This window comes from Canis lupus, chromosome 6 (assembly GCF_003254725.2).
Source record: "Canis lupus dingo isolate Sandy chromosome 6, ASM325472v2, whole genome shotgun sequence".
Lineage (NCBI taxonomy): Eukaryota > Metazoa > Chordata > Mammalia > Carnivora > Canidae > Canis > Canis lupus.
In genome coordinates, this window is record NC_064248.1 from 17,707,231 (window position 1) to 17,726,155 (window position 18,925).

General features: G+C 48.7%; 2 protein-coding genes across 3 annotated transcripts in view; one reads left to right on the plus strand and one right to left on the minus strand.

Annotated features, from left to right (window-relative positions):
* C6H16orf54 (chromosome 6 C16orf54 homolog) overlaps nt 1–6,576 on the minus strand; it is a 41,570-nt gene extending 34,994 nt beyond the window's left edge. Inside the window, exon 1 of one of the 2 annotated variants that reach the window (XM_025415830.3) lies at nt 6,399–6,576. The gene's annotated coding sequence lies outside the window, so the exon portion shown is untranslated. The remainder of the gene's footprint in view (nt 1–6,398) is intronic. The other variant, XM_025415827.3, reaches the window with a different exon arrangement.
* A 138-nt stretch (nt 6,577–6,714) lies between these two features.
* On the plus strand, nt 6,715–18,906 carry KIF22 (kinesin family member 22). The gene is made up of 14 exons (XM_025415825.3): nt 6,715–6,816; nt 10,872–11,067; nt 12,551–12,678; nt 12,770–12,924; nt 13,150–13,359; nt 13,439–13,669; nt 13,803–13,956; nt 14,068–14,203; nt 16,252–16,420; nt 16,936–17,104; nt 17,491–17,558; nt 18,301–18,513; nt 18,630–18,689; nt 18,779–18,906. Exons 1-14 carry the CDS (start codon nt 6,759–6,761, stop codon nt 18,824–18,826), a joined length of 1,995 nt encoding a protein of 664 aa, XP_025271610.1. The 5' UTR covers nt 6,715–6,758; the 3' UTR covers nt 18,827–18,906.
* The last annotated feature ends 19 nt before the right edge of the window (nt 18,907–18,925 follow it).

An 18,925-nucleotide genomic window follows, 5' to 3' on the forward strand; every position in this document is an offset into this window, starting at 1 on the left:
GATTGAATGCTCTACTACAGCCTAGCCAAACTAACATATAAATGACCTGTTGCACCTGAGAAAACCTAGGAGGGCTGGAGAGGGGAGTCAGAACAACAGCAGGCAGTGAGGGAGTTTGCTAACCAAAGTCAGATAAAATGATTACTGAGGAATCCTGGGAACTTAGCTATTAGTTACCAGAGATCACAGCAAGTTGATAGAGTACTGCCCAGGGACTTGGGAAACCTAGGTCCTACCTCTGCACAACTACATGGCCTTAGTCAAACTTCTTAACCTCTCTGGGTTCCAAATACCCATTTATAAGGGGCACCTGGGTGGCTGGGTGGTTGAGCGCCTCCTTTCGGCCCAGGGCGTGATCCTGGGGTCCTGGGATCGAGTCCCACATCAGGTTCCCTGCAGGGAGCCTGCTTCTCCCTTTGCCTGTGTCTCTGCCCTCCCCCCTCTCTTGAATAAATAAATCTTAAAAAAAAAAAAAAAAAAAAAAGAGCTTCTCTGGGTCATAGGCTCTCTAAGATGTATCGAGCGCATTCATCCTAGAAATCTAACTTCTAAGAATTCATTACATGAAAAAACTGACCTCATTGTGCAATGACTGAATGCTATATAGTGATAATGGAGATATGTGTATGAAGGACATGGCCCAAAAGAGGGTATGTCTGAGGTCTCCCCAAATAGGAAATGATCTGGAGTATGCCAGTATGAAGGGCCCAAAGGTCCACTGCTCCTCTGATGGCAACTGGAGGCAATCTCTCAAAAAGATTATACACACACATACTGCCTGACAGCTAGGGGCACCTGGCTGGCTCAGTGGGTAGAGCATGGCACTCTTGATCTCGAGGTTCTAAGTTGGAGCCCCATGTTAGGTGTAGAGATTACTTAAAAACAAAATCTTAAAACAACAACAACTTTGCCCTACAGGAGGTCACCAAATTAACTAGGTGATGTAACTATGACTGCTTCCTCATGTGGATCATCATGGACTCCATAGTGGCTGGAACTGAATCCTCAAGCTCCCACTGCAGAGCAGAGCAGGGAAAGAGCCATTTTAAGGAAACACAGGACCAGGCATCTAGAGGATTCCCAAGAATAGAGAAGCTTCAATCTGCACAAGCTGATTCAGGAGAAAGCAAAAGTCAAATCTGTGCCCCCCATTTTGAGATTTAAAAAAAAAATTTATGAGAGTGAGCATGAGCAGGGGGAGGGGCAAAGGGGGAGAGAGAGAGAGGGAAAGAGAGAGAGAGAGGGAGAAGTAGATTCTGTGTTGAGCAGGGTACCCCATGCAGGCTCAATCTCAGGACCCTGAGATCATGACCTGAGCTGAAAGCAGACAATTAACAAATTTAGCCACCCAGGTGCCCCAAAGGTCAAATTCCCAAACTACAACCACCAAAAGAACCTGACTATCCGGGAACCCTGGGTGGCGCAGCAGTTTAGCGCCTGCCTTTGGCCCAGAGCACGATCCTGGTAGACCTGGGATCGAATCCCACGTTGGGCTCCCGGTGCATGGAGCCTGCTTCTCCCTCTGCCTGTGTCTCTGCCTCTCTCTCTCTCTCTCTCTCTCTCTGTGACTATCATAAATAAAACAAACAAAAAAAAAACCTAACTATCCAAGAAATAGAAGACTCCCCTTAGACTATAACTTGTAGGTTTCTTTTTCTTAAAGGTTTCATTTATTCATGAGAGACACAGAGAAAGGCAAAGACACAGGCAGAGGGAGAAACAGGCTCTCTGTGGGGAGCCCAATATGGGATTCCATCCCAGCACCCCAGGATCATGACCTTCATGAGGCAAAGGCAGACGCTCAACCATTGAGCCACTCAGGTGTCCGAACTCGTGGGTTTCAAGAAAGTTTTGGGTCCAATACCTTCCAGTCCAGCCAATGAAACGAGGCAATCCTTGGCATTAGCATGTGGACTCACTCACATTGCGGAAGGACAGCAAATAGACGATGAGTAACACTGAACATGTGTGAGAACGTTTAAGGATCACTTCAAGTAGGAAGACTATGTTAGCAGCCATACATGTTTGGAGCGTGGCTATTTTGAGGAAAATAGTAGGGAGAGATGAAAAATGGAAGAGGGGACTTATATTTATTTTGCATCATCCATTAGGAGTTCAGGGACTCTGCAAAAGTACCTCGTTTAATTGTGACAACAATCCTGTTGTAAAGCAGTAAGGGTATTCTCATTTTCCAGATGAAGTCACCAAGACAGAAATCAGTTGTGGTTGTAGGAAGTTTGAGAGTTACAATGGGGGGACCCCTGGGTGGCTCAGTGGTTTAGCACCTGCCTTCCGCCCAGGGCATGATCCTAGAGTCCTGGGATTGAGTCTCACATTGGGCTCCCTGCATGGAGCCTGCTTCTCCCTCTACCTGTGTCTCTCATGAATAAATAAATACAATCTTAAAAAAAAAGAGAGAGAGAGTTACAATGGTGCATGTCACAGTTCACTGTGTCTCCCCCTCAGACCTTACACCCCTGCTCATTCCCCAGGAGGTAATAACTGAGCAAATCCAAACAAAAACATGTTTTTCTCTGCTTTAGTGTGCCGTCAAAGGAAACTCACCCGGAACCGTCTAAATCTTGGTGGAGCAAATGAAAGTGAGATTTCTCAGACTTAGTACAAACTAGAGCTCTGAAAAATGACACGTTTGCCTTCGATCATATTACAAATATTTACTAGGTGCCCATGATGCATCAGGCACTCTGCTAAATGCTGTTACATGTCCAAAGTCACAAACATAGAATAGAGCAGAGTCAGTTTCGAATGCGGGTCTTTCTGATGTCAAAATCTGGGCATTTTCACATGTCTATGGCTTTCAAACATCTTCAACACAAAATCTTACAATATTTTCTGATATGAAGATCCCACAGTTAGAAAACCATGTAAGGCATCTACATGTGAGTTCTCTCAAATGCCTGTTGAACCCAAACTCCTTCATCAGGATATATAGGACATTGGGACGCCTGGGTGGCTCAGTGGTTGAGCATCCACCTTTGGCTCAGGGTATGATCCCGGGATGCTGGGATCGAGTCCCACACTGGGCTCCCCTTGAGGAGCCTGCTTCTCCGTCCACCTATGTCTCTGCCTCTCATGAATAAATAAATAAAATCTTAAAAAAAAAAAAAGGATATATAGGACATTACCATCACCCCCCCAAAATTCCTTCTGGGCCCTTCCCAGTCACTTCCTGCCCCTAACTCCCAAAAGGCAATCACTTCTCTGACTTTTCCAGCACAGGTTAAGTCTGTTCTGCATTCAAACTGCTGTTATCTTACAAAGCATGGAGCATTTGGAAAACCACTGTACAGCCCTGAGAGAATGAGTAAAAAGGCAAATAACATCTTTGATATTCAGTATGAAAATCGCTTTTACTCTACAGAGGCCAGGGGCCCCCAGACCACATTTTGAGAATCCTTGCTCTAGGGATTACAATATTTTGTTTTGTTTGAAATGTTAATATACAACTCTGCTTTGTCTCCTCAAGGCAGGAATCCTCTGGAGCCAGCCTCATTCTAGCAAGCATTTCAAACTCCCCCAGCACAGCAGCCTTCAAAGCTGACCTGAGCCTGCAGGAAAGGGCCAGTAGATAGGTCAGGGGTACCTCTGCTGAGCCTTTTTGGGAAGCTCCCCCACCCTCCTCAGCTCTTACATAATTGTAAATGAAGCAAGGGAAAGAGATGCCCACCAGGGGCCAACTGGTGAGGCTTCCTGGCCCCCTGAGGTGCTTTATTATCTCGCCCAGGAGTCCTCCCTCCCCACCTGGCGGCCCCCCTCCTCCATCTGGTCCTTTCTCTCCCACCACCAATTCCCTTCGCCATCACTGCTGCTTTGCCTTTCACCCCAGATGATCCTCACTTGGGATCTTCCAAGGCTTGAAGGACAGAGAGGCTTGAAGGACAGAATTGCCTCTCTTGCTCACTAGTCTCCTTCCAATTGTGATAGTGCAAATGCTACATGACTTTGCTGAGCTCTCCTTTGCTTCCCAAGAGTCTAGTTTAAAAAAAAAAAAAAAAGTTAAAAAAAATCCACTGCTTCTTTTTGCCTGTCAGGTATTTAACAATCTAATTTCCACCAGACAGATGCACATCCTTAAGACAACCCTAGGAAGCAGATTCAACCATTATTCCTTTTTTTAACACCTGAGGAAATGGAGGCAAGGAGGTTAAGCCTCTACCCTGGGTGGTCTAGCACCAAAGCCCTGTACCTGAGCTATTTATTCAATCTTAAAAGTCCTGACCCCTGACCTATGCTCCTTCCACTATTTCTGGCAAGTATCTTACCAAATACCTAGGGACTGGCAACAAATGTGAAAAGCCCAGGAATCCTTTCTAAAGCGTGGATAAAACCAAACTGCCAATCATCTTAAAACAGTGGTTTCCCAAGTGTGATCCGGGAAATTCTGGAGGCTCCTAAGACACCTTCAGGGAGGCCTGCAAGGCCAAAACTATTTTCATAATAAAACTAAGATGCCATTTGCCTTTTCTCCTTGTAAACCTTTTTGTTTTTAAGATTTTCTTTACTTATTCATGAGAGACACAGAGAGAGAGAGGCAGAGACACAGGCAAGGGACAAGCAGGCTCCATGCAAGGAGACCAATGTGGGACTAGATCCTGGGACTTCAAGACCGTGCCCTGATCTGAAGGCAGATGCTCAACAGCTGAGCTACCCAGGCGTCCCTCCTTGCATACTTTCTTAAGTATATGGTAGAGTTTTCAAGAAGCTATATGATATATTGATATCACAACATCCTGAATGCAGAAGCAGATAGGAGAATCCAGCTATTTTCTGTTAAGCCAGACGTTATATTTGTAAAAATGTAAAACGTGCCACTCTTTTTCTTTTTGGTTTTTAAAATTAAAATGTTAGAGTGCCTGGGTTGCACAGTTGGTTAAGCATCTGCCTTTGGCTCAGGTTATGATCCCAGGGTCCTGGAGTAGGCTCAGCCTCAGGCTCTCTGCTCATCAGGGAAACTGCCTCTCCAACTCTCTCCTGCTCCGCCTACTTGTGTGTGTGCGTTGTCAGATAATAAATAATATCTTTAAAAATTTTATAATGTTATTTACCTCATATGTAATAGGTTATTGTAATTTTTCAGGCAGGTTTTTAAATGGAGATATAATTCACACAACATAAAACTCACCATTTTTTAAAAGATTTTATTTACTTATTCATGAGAGACACAGAAAGAGAGGCAGAGACACAGGCAGAGGGAGAAGCAGGCTCCAGGCAGGGAGCCCGACGTGGGACTCGATCCCCGGTCTCCAATATCATGCCCCGGGCTGAAGGTGGCGCTAAACCGCTGAGCCACCCAGGCTGCCCCTCAAAAACTTTTTTTAAGATTTGTAAATTATTTAAGTAATCTCTACACCCAACATGAGGCTCAAATTTACAACTCCAAGATCAAGAGTCAAATGCTCTGCGGACTCAGCCAGCCAGGCGCCCCTGGGGCCTCACATTTTAAGAACGTAAAAGGACCTCAAGAGCAAAATTGTTCTCAGGAACAAAGGGTCTAACACTTGTTTTTTTTTTTTTTATTTTATTTTATTTATGATAGTCACAGAGAGAGAGAGAGAGGCGCAGAGACACAGGCAGAGGGAGAAGCAGGCTCCATGCACCGGGAGCCCGATGTGGGATTCGATTCCGGGTCTCCAGGATCGCGCCCTGGGCCAAAGGCAGGCGCTAAACCGCTGCGCCACCCAGGGATCCCTGTTTTGTTTTTTAACAGGATGGACATAATGTCTAAATCAGGGCCCTACCCCAGGAGCTCAAAGATGTGACATCCATCCCTGGTTAGGCTTCCAGAAGGGAAAGGTAACTAATTCACAAACAGGTGAACCACAGGACACTGGGGAGTGGAACCGTAGGTGAGGCTGACTAGGTAAAAGACTGAACATGCCTTTAACGTTCACTCCAATGTGTTCTGAATTGCCAAGTAAGGAACATCGGAGCTGGTCTCCCGGGCTCAGATTTGACATAAGAGGACACGTAAGTCACCTGCACCTCACATAGTGGATTTGGGCTCAGCAGGAGGTGAGTGCACCGTGACTGCCTACAATCCGGGCAGCGCGGTCCAGACCTACAGGAGTGACCAGACGGTAAAGCACCGCTGACTGGCACTGAGTTCAAGTCTCGAAATCCACAAAGACGACCTCGCCAACCCCCACTCCCAAGGGCGCGAAGGCAAGAAACTGCAGAAAGTGAAGCTTAGAATAACTCGTTTTCTCGCAACGTCTTCCCGTTTCATAGAATCATCCCTTCTGCCACTATAATAGCTTAAGCTGTGTTCAATTCAGGGAAATTAGGGGCTAAATCGATGGAGTGCCTTCGATCCCTGCGTGGTTCGTACCCAAATCCGTGGTTGAGGGGGAAAAACGAGGCGAGAAGTCTGTACTTACGCAAATCTACTCTGGGACACCCGAAAGCCAGAAGGTACGGGGAGTCCGGTGCCCGGCCTCGCCCAGCAGCTCCTCCGACTGCTTCCGCTGCCGCCGCCGCCGCCCCTGCCTCCCGCGCGGGAATTCGAGCGGGAGCCCGGCCGCTGCCGCCACCGCTGGCTGGCCAACCTGCGCGCATGCGTCCTCCGCCCCGGGGAGGTTTTTCTTGCAGGTCCCAGAGGCGAACCCTAGAGGGCGGGATGGTTGAGAGCTGCCGTCAGCGGCTTCCGGCGGCGAGCAGGCGTGATTGGTGGAACCCAGAACAGGGGGCGGGGCACCGGGAAATTCGAATAGGAGAGGCGGGCCAACGGAGGGAGTGGAATGGACGCGGGGGGCGCCGCGCCGCTCAGGCGACGCGAGATGGCGGCGGCGGTCTCAGGTACGCCACCCCGGCCTGGACGGGGTGCCAAAGTCTGGAGCCTGGTGTGGTAACGCCCGGAGTCTGGTCCGGCCTCTGTGGGTTGTCGCGGAGAGGCCGAAGTGGCGCGGGGAGGGGAAGGTGGGAGTGTGGGACTTCCGAGCGGGCCGGCCCCGCTCGCATTTTCCTGCTCACTGTTTCCAGCTCTCCGCGCGGGTCAGTGGGCCGTGTTAAGACCCGGTTCCGACACTAGAGCTTTGTTTGAGCCTAGCGCACTTGCCGCCCTTTGCGAGCCGCAGTTTTATTGTCGAATGGGGACAGCGACCCCATCTCGGGAGATGAGTGAGCGAAAAGTAGGTGACACTGAACCGTAAGGACCAAAAGAAAGAAGCTGGATGCACGTTTGACTGTGTTCTTGACGTGCTGTTTGAGTGAGAGGAGATCCCGGGGAGATGCAGGGAGGCCGAGGTTCAGACCGGCCGCAGCTGGGTGTAAGTTGACAGCCTTAGATGTGCTGAGGTCCCGGACCAGGGAAATAAAGGTCTAGCCGTGGAAGTCAGTGCCCTTTTAGGGTTGGAAAGGCTGTTGGGACATTCGGAATCTTGTAAGTGCGTATTTGTTTACAGATGTCTCTGCTCTCTCCCTGTACACTGAGTTCTGGCCAGTGATTATGGTGGGGACGGTAGTAATTGATTGAGTCCCCTGCTGTTTGTCAGGCCCTGGGAAAAACAGAGCTATTTAGCAGAATGTCAGGCACATGTTGAACGCTTGCTAGGTGCCAGGCATAGTTGTAAGCACTTTGTGGTGATGAATCATTTAATCGCCACACAATGCTACGAGATTGTTGGCTGTTGTCCTTGTTTTACAGATGAGGAAACTGAGGTGAAGATGGGTTAAATAGCTTGCTCAGAGTTAACACGACTAGTAAATATTGGGGTCTGAATTTGTGCTCAGGCAAGTCCTACTCTAGAGCCTCTGCTCTTTTTTTTTTTTTTTTTGAAAGATTTTATTTATTTATTCATGAGAGACACAGGCGGAGGGAAAAGCGGGCTCCATGCAGGGAGCCCAATGTAGGAATCTATCCTGAAACTCTGGGATCACACTCTGAGCCACCCAGGCATCCCTAGACTTGTATTATAAAAGCAGTTGTTTACGTATAACTCTTCTTTGCTTCTCCCCTAGACTGTGAGCTTTGGGACAGGAATGGCACGTGAACCACTTTTATGCTGAAAACAGGAAATAAACAAGCCAATGATTTATGTTAATTCATTCATCAAGTCTCAATTTGTTGAGCAGATACTTCTTGAGAGCTACTGTGTGCCTGGCACTGGGGGTATAGAGGTGACCAGAGTAAGACTTGTTTTCACTGAGTTCAGTTAGGTGGAGCAGACAGACAAGTCTGCAGCTACAGTGGAGTATGATGAGCACTTGGATGGAGACAGCCAGATAGCCATGGGTATACTGTAGTGGGGCAGTAATTTTACAAGAGGTTTTTTTAGAAGAGGTAAGGTATTTTTACGTCAGTCATATGAGGGGAGGGATGTGATAAAGTAGATATTCCAGGGAGAGAGTATAGCATGTACAAGCGCCCAAAGCTGTGAGAGAACTTGGCATGTTGTAGGAACTAAAGGAAAGTCATTATGGCTGAGAGCTGGAGCTTACAGCGCAAGGAAGGAAGGGAGGAAGTGGAGAGAGAAGAACTGGAAACAGGGAGAGCATTGGGGAGACTGGTGAGATGATGATGACCTTTGCAAAGATTGTGCGGTGGTTCTAGAGAGAAGTGGACCCATTTAAAAAAGACAGAACTGGGAGGAGGGCAGCTGGGTGGTTCAGTGGTTGAGAATCTGCCTTTGGCTCAGGTCATGATCCCAGGGTCCTAGGATTAAGTTCTGCATCGGGCTCCCCACAGGGAGTCTGCTTCTCCCTCTGCCTATGTCTCTGCCTCTCTCTGTGTCTCTCATGAATGGATAAATGAAATCTTAAAAAAAAAAAAAAAAGGCAGAAATGGTACCTGGGTGGCTCAGTCGGTTAAGTGTCTGCCTTTGGCTCAGATGGTGGTCTTGGGGTCCTGGCATCGAGCCCCATGACAGCCTCCCTACTCAGTGGGGAGTCTGCTTGTCCCTCTGTCCCTCCCCACTGCTCTGAGTTCGCTCTCTCAAATAAATCTTTTTTAACAAGGCAGAATTGACAGGTGTTAAATGAGTAACTGACTTAGGTGATGAGAGAAGGTGGGGTTAATTAAGGAAGACCCCCATCTTTGGGATTGGTTCCATTCATTTATGCTAGAGAGCATAGAAAGACCGGGTGGCAGAGAGATGGAGAAGGGTTCTGTTTAGGACAGGTGGGGTTTGAAGTACCTGAGAATGGTGTCAGAGGAGGTGTCAGTCAGGGCAAGCTGGAACCTGGATCCTAAATTTGAGAGTGAGCTCTGGTTTGGAGGTGTGGATTAGGAGTCATCAATTTTAATTACCATTAAAATGGTAATTAAAGCCAAGAAAGCAGATGACCATACCCATGAAATGAATCAGAGTAGTCGTTTTCAACTAGAGGCAGTTTTGTTCCCTATGGGGGCATTTTTAATATCTGGAGACATTTTTGGTTGTTATGGGAGGGGGGGCAGTGGCACGTGGAATGCTACTGGTATATATGTGCTAAACATCCTACAACGCACAGGATGGCTTTTTAAAATTTTTTTATTTTTTTCTGGATGGCTTTATTAGAGTTATCCAGCCCAAAATAATAGTGCCATAGTTGAGGAACCCTGTGCTAGAGAAAGGATAGAAGGAGCTCAGGAAAAACATTTAAGACTGGCAGAAATTTAGAGTGAGCAGAGTTATTTATTTTTTTAATACAAATATTACAGCACTGGGTAACAAAAAAGAAACTCACATAGTCCCCATCAAGAGAAAACCGTCATTAATGATTTTGGGTATACACACATGTACATGTTAGTATGTGTTATAACCCGTGGATAAGAAATAGAAGCACAGGGCAGCCCAGTGGTCAGCAGTTTAGCCCCGCCTTCAGCCCAGGGCGTGATCCTGGAGTTCTGGGATCAAGTCCCAGGTTGGGCTCTGCCTGTGTCTCTGCCTCTCTGTGTCTCTCATGAATAAATAAATAAAATCTTAAAAAAAAAAAAAAAAAGAAAAAGAAAAAGCACAGAAAAGTCAGGCAGTTCATTGACTGGTTTTGGGTGGGGGCAAATGTCAACTCTTAATCCTTATAACTCCAGAAGATGCTGGTCTACAACACCTTGACAATTCAAAACATGTCCCACCAGCAGCATCCACATCATCTGGCAGTTGGTTAGAAATCCAGAATCTTAAAAAAAAAAAAAGCTCTGGCATCACTTCAGGGACTGAAGCAAAATCTGCATTACAAGATCTTACAGGTTATTTGTGTAAGCCTGACAATCTACATCCCACTGGACCTACTTGTAGAGCAAGGAAAGAAATGGGACTAAGCTTGGGAATACCCACAGTATAACCAGGGTAGAAAGAGTTTCCCTGAAATGAGCTGGGGGCCTCTGGCTCTCCCAAGGTGTCCCCAGGTCCAGTTCATTTTCCCTGCCCCTCTGTCCAGGTTATGAGGGTCTCTGGTCTACTTAAGATGCTAAGGTTTTGTTTTGTTTTCAGGCTCTGCTTATTCTTTTGAGGAGCAGAGAGACAAAATGTGGCCTATGAAACAAGATGTAATGGGCACAGGCCCCAGGAATAACTTGCTGAGGTGCTCCGAAGAGCTACTGCACCTCTCTCAGCTTCTCATTGGTAAAATGGCACGGATAGAACCTACCTCAGGAACACTGTGAAGATTAAACAATACCTGACATGTAGTCAGTGCTTAATAAATGTTAACGTTTGCTTAGTACACAATATGGTTTGCACTCCCCGACCTTTACATAATCTTGCTCCTCCAACCTCCGGCTTACTCTGGGCAAGCTGCTATTCATCCTTCAGAACTCACTGTATCAAGTACCTCTTCCTGCAAGACTCCTGTTACCTCTGGCAAAGCCGGCTCCTGCTGTTTCTGTGCCACCACCACATTTTATGCCTAAAAACTTACCTTCTCTATTCTAGGAGCTGGTCGCTGTCGGCTAAGCAAGGTGGGAGCTGGTAGGCGCCCACCGCCAGCCCGAGTAAGGGTGGCTGTGCGGCTGCGGCCATTTGTGGATGGGACAGCTGGAGCAGATGATCCCCCTTGTGTGCGGGGCCTGGACAGCTGTTCCCTGGAGATTGCCAACTGGAGGAACCACCAGGAGACTCTCAAATACCAGTAAGGTTCAGGCTGCCCATCCCTCTCCTCCCTCCTCCCTCCTCGGCTGCTCACATTATTGCTTGCCCACATGGTTTCTCACACATGCCTCTTTAGGATCCTTACTCCTTCCCTAGCACAGCTTTGTTCCCCACACCTTCGTTTGGTCTTCCAGAAACATTCATGGGTGCCCACTATGACAGGTCCTCTGTAGGATCCTTGGGTAAAGGCCGAAGGCTGAACCAAACACACTACTGTTAGCAGGGGAGCCCTACCTAGGGTCAGGGGAGGTGGTGTGGGAGGGTTTGGAGGAACACAGACCAGCCAGCCAACGCAGGCTGCAGCTGGGCTGTGTGAGAGAAGACCATCCAGATTTGGGGACAGAAATCACAAGGACAGCTACTTTAAAACCCCATTGGAGATTGGAAGTTCAGTCTCTTTGGCCTGTCATTGGAGGCTAGGGGGTTGGCAAACTACAGCCTGCAGGTCACATCTGACCAGGAGTCTTTGTAATGAAAGCTTTATTCAAACAAACCATATTTGTTCATTTACATACTATCTATGGTTGCTTTCCCATGATAATGACGGAGGTGAAGAACTCCAAAAGGAATCATATGGCTCACCAAGCCTGAAATATTTACTCTCTGGCTCATTACAGAAAAAGTTTGACAACTTCATTCTAGGCTCTTGGCAATTTGTCTTGTTTTTTTCCAGCCTCATTCTCTCCCCCAACACAGGCTACAGTCCCCTTAAAACCCTTACCTCTGCTGTGGCCTCAGCCAGAGTGCAGAGAGTAGACCGCAGGTGTGTGGAGTCTCATCTTGTTATTGACAGCATCCTCTGCTTCGTTCTGATGTACAGATATTACTTTCTCTGTGTACTGTGTCGAGAAAAAGACTGGAAGCCCTGCCCTTTCACACCGTGCCTTGTCTGCATGCTATTTTTGATACTTGGAATATCTTTCTCTTCTCTCTCTGGCAAAATCCTCTTTCCTCAGGCAGAATCAGTTACACTTTCTAGTGTGTCCTCCTCTCCGTTTCTTGAATCACAGTAGTTTGGATATCTTTCTGTCCCACAAGACGGCAGAACTCCCCAAAGCAGGCATCAGACTCATCTCTGTATTCCTAACACTGGGACAGGGACTGGAGCAGAATAGGTGTTCTGTGAGTACTTTCCAAGATCCTTATATAAGAAAAGGGATAGAGACTCTTTAAATCCGAGGCCCAGGGGCACCTGGGTGGCTCCGTTGGTTAAGCATCTGCCTTTGGCTCAGGTCATGGTCCTGGGGTCCTGGGATCAAGCTCCTTTTTGGGCTCCCTGTTCAGTGTGGAGCCTGCTTCTTCTCCCTCTGCCTGCCGCTTTACCCTGCTTTTGCTCTCTCTTCCTCTGTCAGATAAATAAAATCTTTAAAAATCAATCAATCCAGGGCCAGTATTACCCTCTAAGTCTGGGTGAGAATGGAAGCCTCTGTTAATTCTCTCCTTTTCTCCCTGCCTATATATAGGTTTGATGCCTTCTATGGGGAGAGGAGCTCTCAGCAGGACATCTATGCAGGATCAGTACAGCCCATCCTAAGGCACTTGCTGGAAGGGCAGAATGCCAGTGTGCTTGCCTATGGGCCCACAGGGGCAGGTGAGGGAGCCAAATAGGGAACAGGTATGGGCCCAAAAGTGCTCAAGAGTGGGGAGGAAGATCTTGCAGCAATCTCCATTCTTTCCCCCAGGGAAGACACACACAATGCTGGGCAGCCCAGAGCAACCTGGAGTGATACCCCGGGCTCTTATGGACCTCCTACAGCTCACAAGGGAGGAGGGCGGCGAGGGCCGGCCCTGGGCCCTTTCTGTCACTATGTCCTACTTAGAGATCTACCAGGAAAAGGTGAGGCCCCATTCTGGTTGGGAAGGGGAGAGAAAGGTCAAACAAAATAGGATCCAGTTCTTGACTGTGAAGCTCTGCCCTAGCAAAGAGGCGAGACCTGGAAAGACAGAGATTGGGGTAGCAGATAGTATACCTCTGACAGTCCAGCACAAGAAAGACACTGATGCCCTGGAAGTAAGCAGCTTGGGTCTAGAGAACTGGCCCTACCTCTCTCTGCTCCAACAGGTATTAGACCTCTTGGAGCCCACATCAGGAGATCTGGTGATCCGAGAAGACTGTCGGGGAAACATCCTGATTCCAGGCCTCATGCAGAAGCCCATCACTAGCTTTGCTGATTTTGAGCGGCACTTCCTGCCAGCAAGTAGAAATCGGACTGTGGGAGCCACCCGGCTCAACCAGCGCTCCTCCCGCAGTCATGCTGTGCTCCTGGTTAAGGTGAGACCACTGACAGGGTGAGGACCTGAGGAGCCCCTACAGGCTGAATTAAGTTGGGGGCCCTTGCTCTTAACCCCAGGTGGATCAACGGGAACGGCTGGCCCCGTTTCGCCAGCGGGAGGGTAAACTCTACCTGATTGACTTGGCTGGCTCAGAGGACAACCGGCGCACGGGCAACAAGGGTCTGCGGCTGAAGGAAAGCGGAGCCATCAACTCCTCCCTCTTTGTACTGGGCAAGGTGGTGGATGCCCTGAACCAAGGCCTCCCTCGTGTACCTTACCGGGACAGCAAGCTCACTCGCCTGTTGCAGGTTAGGCTACCCATCTCAGGATGAAAAGGGGCTGGAGGAGAACGTTCTCAGGTGTGCTGGGAGGCTGGGGAACAGCAGTCAAGGAATGGAAACATGGGGCGTCTGATCTGCCTATCCCTGCCCAATCCCTCAGGATTCTCTGGGTGGCTCAGCCCACAGCATCCTCATTGCCAACATTGCCCCTGAGAGACACTTCTACCTAGATACAGTCTCTGCACTCAACTTTGCTGCCAGGTCCAAGGAGGTGATCAACCGGCCTTTTACCAATGAAAGTCTACAGCTTCCTGGTGAGGACTGGGGTTGGCAAGAATGTGGAGGGCAGATCTGGACAACTGGGCAGCACGCTGAAGCTGCCCAGCATCAGCACAGAGGCTGACCTGCTCCCACATCTTCCCTAGTCTTGGCACCCATTAAACTGTCCCAGAAAGAACTGCTAGGCCCGTCAGAGGCAAAGAGAGCCCGAGGCCCTGAGGAAGAGGAAATTGGGAGTCCTGAGCCCCCAGCAGCTCCAGCCTCTGCCTCCCAGAAACTCAGGTGAGCAGAAGGGGAGGGGCCCTGGGGATGTTCCCTTCAACTGTTGTGTGTGTTAAGTGCAGAGAGCAGTAGTGGGCTTAGTTTGTCAGATCCTTGAGCTGCGAACTGGTTCCTCTCTCATTGACTTTACCCCAAATCCTACTCTACAGAACTCACTGAAGTGCTAAGCTCAATCTCCAGCCCTGGTGTGCTGTCCTGCACCTGCAGGAAGCCATCCCTTTGAGTTCGCAGCCCCTCGACATTTACCAACCCCTTTAGGCAGGCAGCAAAACCTCGCATTTGCAGGCAGCTGTTTCAAGGATGAGCATTTTAACTTCTGTCTCAAGGAGAAATCTGGATTAGGTCTTTCAGGTCTAGAGGATAAGAGCAAAGCAAAGAGATGAAGAGCCGTGTCTCCCTGAGACCTCGCAGTCTGTGCATTAGAGTCCAACATCTCCATGACTCTACAAGGGGCCAGCTGCTGTCCTAATTTGGCTTCTAACCTCAATCTAAAGCTTCTCAACTAAGTCCCTTTTGTGTGTGCAGCCTCTCCCCCGTTCTGATAGCTGCACCTCATGGCCAAGGATGCATGAGGTCTTAGGTCACTGCCATTTAGTGGTCTTGCTTTCTATGTCTGGCCACTGGGCCCTCCCTAATTCTAGGGAGCCAGCTGCAGTTTTACTTTTGCCCGGTTTCTACCCAAGCCCAAATAAAGCATCTAAACTATTTAAGTCTGAAGTCTAGTGAACATAGGTGACCTGAAGAGGTCAAGGATTAGTATATACTCTGCCCACCCCCCTCCCGGGGATGGAAGGGCTCTACTGTCGTTGAAGATGGATGGCATACAGAAAAACGCACTTGCTTAGAACCCCATCTTAATCTTGTCCCTCAAGCTATCTGTCAGCAGTCCCCTCTCCTATGTGCATAAACTCAAGAGAAACCTACACCCTGCACATGTGTTGTAACATGTGAATAGGCAAAGTCTCTGCCAGACAGACATCCCAGGTAAGCTCAGAGATGAGGCATGTAAGACCTAGTCAGACCTTGACTTTAGGGATTCAGGAAGGGAAGACGAGAACTTCAGTTTTTTTGTTTTGTTTTGTTTTTTTTAAGAATTATTTATTTATTTATTTGGGAGAGAAACAGGCAGAGACACAGGCAGAGGGAGAAGCAGGCTCCCTGCAGGGCACCCAATGTGGGACTTGATCCCGGAACTCTGGGATCACACCCTGAACTGAAAGCAGATTCTCAACTGCTGAGCCACCAAGGTGTCCCAGAACTTCAGTTTATGATGCAGGGTAGATAGGACAGGGTGCAGTATGGAAGGAGTTACTGCTTCTCTGACAGCCAGGGAGGAAGAAATGACTTCAAGTGTTCACCCATATTTTCTGATCCTGCTCTTCCTACACATTTGCACACAAAGAACGGGGCAGTCCCTGTCCTTGAGGAACTAGTTCACAGTATAGGAAGGAAGGTACACAATCAAGTTGGGGTTCATGGGAAAGGTGGTGTCAAATTGACTGAATGATAATTGTGAGGGGAAATAATACCAAACAGAAGGAACAAATGTTAAGCATGGTCATACTCAGATTAAGTCAGGATTCAGTTTGAGGAGAACTTTCCTACTGCCCATGGGAAGAAGGTTTGGCATTTGAGGTCTTCAGTGGCTTTCAGAGTGCTGCTGAATCTTTCCCCAACTGCTCTTCTAGAGAAACCGGCACACAGTCCTTGTTGTCACAGTCTTTGCCTTTCCCTTAAGACAGTGACTGCTGGCAGAGCAGGGTTTTAGAGCCTGAACACTTGAAACTCAGGTGTGCATTAAATGCCTGTTCTCATTGGATCTCTTGGCATCCCTGAGAGGTTACCTGGGCAAGCAGTGATTGATCTCCTTCACCTGATGAAGGCACTATACCCAGAGAGTCTGACTTTGCTCAAGGTTACCCAGCAAGTTAACACCAGAGTCTGGAATCACAGAATATGCCATTTTAAGGGATCATGGGGGGAGTCTTGCTGCTTTAGAGAGGGTGATGAGAGAAGGGGTAGATGCAGAGTAACTTTTGTCTGCTCAGCCCCCTACAGAAGCTAAGTAGCATGGATCCAGCTGTGCTGGAGCGCCTCCTAAGCTTGGACCGTCTCTTGGGCTCCCAGGGGAGCCAGGGGACCCATGGGCTGAACACCCCAAGACGAGAGCGGATGGTGCTCATGAAGACAATGGAGGAGAAGGATTTGGAGATTAAGGTAAGTGTTGGGAAGGTGGGGGCTGGGATCCCTACTGGCTTAGAAAAGCAATCTGAAGATCTTCAGATAAATGACACCAAAGGCTGGACCAGCATCCAATTTTTACCCAACACTGGAATCCCTGTTCTTCAGCTTCTGCTTGAATGTCCTTAATGTGGCCAGACTAAAAAATAATTAAGGTCAGCTTTGAGGAGGTGAGGGGGTGGAAATCCAAGTGAAAGGAACAAATGTAAGATGTCATTTCTTAAAACCCAACTCAAGTTAGGACTTTCTGCCTGAACAGTCCCTTCCCTTCAGTGTTTCACAATGGGGCCCATTCCACCTCCAAGCAGCCCTGATCATTAGGAAGCCCTTAATTATACTGGGCTCCAGTTGTCTCCTGGTAGCTTCTCTCCTTGGTCCTCACCCTGCCTGCTAGTGTGTCAGAGCCCTGCATTCACTTTCCTGGACCACTGCCCTTCAAGCTGCCCGAAAGTTGGTTCTAGGTCACACGTCTCCCTGATCTTTTCCAACAGAGGCTTAAGATGAAGCAAAAAGAACTAGAAGCTAAGGTTCTGGCCCAGGAGGCTCTGGACCCAAAGGATAAAGAGAATTCCTCTCCTGCAATACTCCGACCACTTGCCCGCCGCACAGTCACAGTAGCTAAGCCCCTGAAAAAGGCTGTGGTGATGCCCTTACAACTGAGTAAGTTCAGCTGTGGAGACCAGGGGAGCCCAGATGATAGAGCCTGGGAAGGGAGGAGGTTTATGGAACAGCTTTCATCACATCACTCATGTGCTCTCTCTGTATTGCAACTGCGGGGTCGGGGGTTGAGGACTGCCTGAAATAGAGCTTGGGTGCGCTCTGTTCTCAGGCACTTAGTAGGTCGGATAGACGGATAATATGTGACTGATTACTATGCAGTAACAGCTGAGACTTTCAAATATAGATATAAGAAAGGTCATATGGAAACAACAGAAGAGGAGGCTCACTTGGGCTGGAGGGGAACTGGGGAATCAGAAATAGAACCAAGTGAGGGAGGGTGAAAAGTAGCCTCTGCCATGATTCTGGCTCATGATTCTTGCCTTCAGTTCAGGAACAGGCAGCGTCTCCCAATGCTGAGATCCATATTCTGAAGAAGAAAGGGCGGAAGAGAAAGGTGAGAGTGGCTGGCAGCTTAAGCCACACTTAGAGCGGAGAAGCTAAGACTAGTGAGCTCTAGTGGGAAGAGCACTGGCCATGGAGTTAAAACACATACTAGCTATTTATAAGTTGCTCATCCTCTGAATGTGGAGATACTTCACAGCATTTAGGATGAAATGCAGTATGTATCCGTACACCTAGCAGAGAAGGTGTCTGTCACCTGTTACTTTCTTCCTGCTGGCACTCTCCCTCAGTCAGCAGCTACTAGGTACAGTGTGTAGCCTGAGTCTCACTCCACAAAATTAAGAGGTCACTTAGGGGAAACATGACCTAAGCACTCAAGAAATGAACCAACACTGGAAGAATTACCTAAAAACTGAGATGACATATGTGGTGGGGGTGTGAGTATCATTTATTAAGTACCTTTTGTGTGCCTTCCTAGGAGTGGAAGAAAGCTCATTCTTTACTTTTCAGAGATGAGGCAAATTTAAGAGCTTATTATGTGCTTTATGTTCATTAACTCATTCGAGCTTCACAATAACTATTAGCAGCCTTTCACAATAAGAATCAGCCCAGAGAGTGACCCGAGAGAAGTGTGTCTGTTTTTGGACAGACACTTGAGGGAAAGAGAGGCTTGGGAGGGCGGGGAGGTAGCTGCGCCTAGGCTTCTATCCTTGGCAGAGGAGTCTAAAGCAGTTTGCTGCCATGGGCTGAATAGCAAACTCTGTTTCTGTCACTCACCTCCCCCTGCCTCATAGCTGGAGTCCCTGGATGCCTCAGAGCCAGAGGAGAAGGCTGAGGACTGCTGGGAGCTACAGATCAGCCCGGAGCTACTGGCCCATGGGCGCCAAAAAATACTAGATCTGCTGAACGAAGGCTCTGCCCGGGATCTGCGCAGCCTGCAGCGCATTGGCCAAAAGAAGGCCCAGCTCATCGTCGGCTGGAGGGAGCTCCACGGCCCCTTCAGCCAGGTAATGGCCCAGGGAGGCCGGCGGCCCTGAAATGGAGTTGGGGGGTGGGGCGGGAGGGGCGACGCGGGACACCCCTGAGGCCCCTTCCCATCGCTGCTGCTGTGCCGTCCTGCCAGGTGGAGGACCTGGAACACGTGGAGGGCATATCCGGGAAACAGATGGAATCATTCCTGAAGGTGAGCCCACCGCTTAGCCCCCTCCCTTCCCCAGCCTGTGCCCCGCACCCAGCTTTAATGCCCCTCTCCCTTTCCCTCCTGTGTTGCAGGCGAACATCCTGGGTCTCGCCGCGTGCCAGCGCAGCGGCCCCTCCTGACTGCCAGCTCCTTTCCTCTGTCATTTTTTTTTTTAATCCTTATATAATTGCGTGTCGTGTAAATACAATTTTTACTCCGGTGTTTCAGCCTGATTCTTG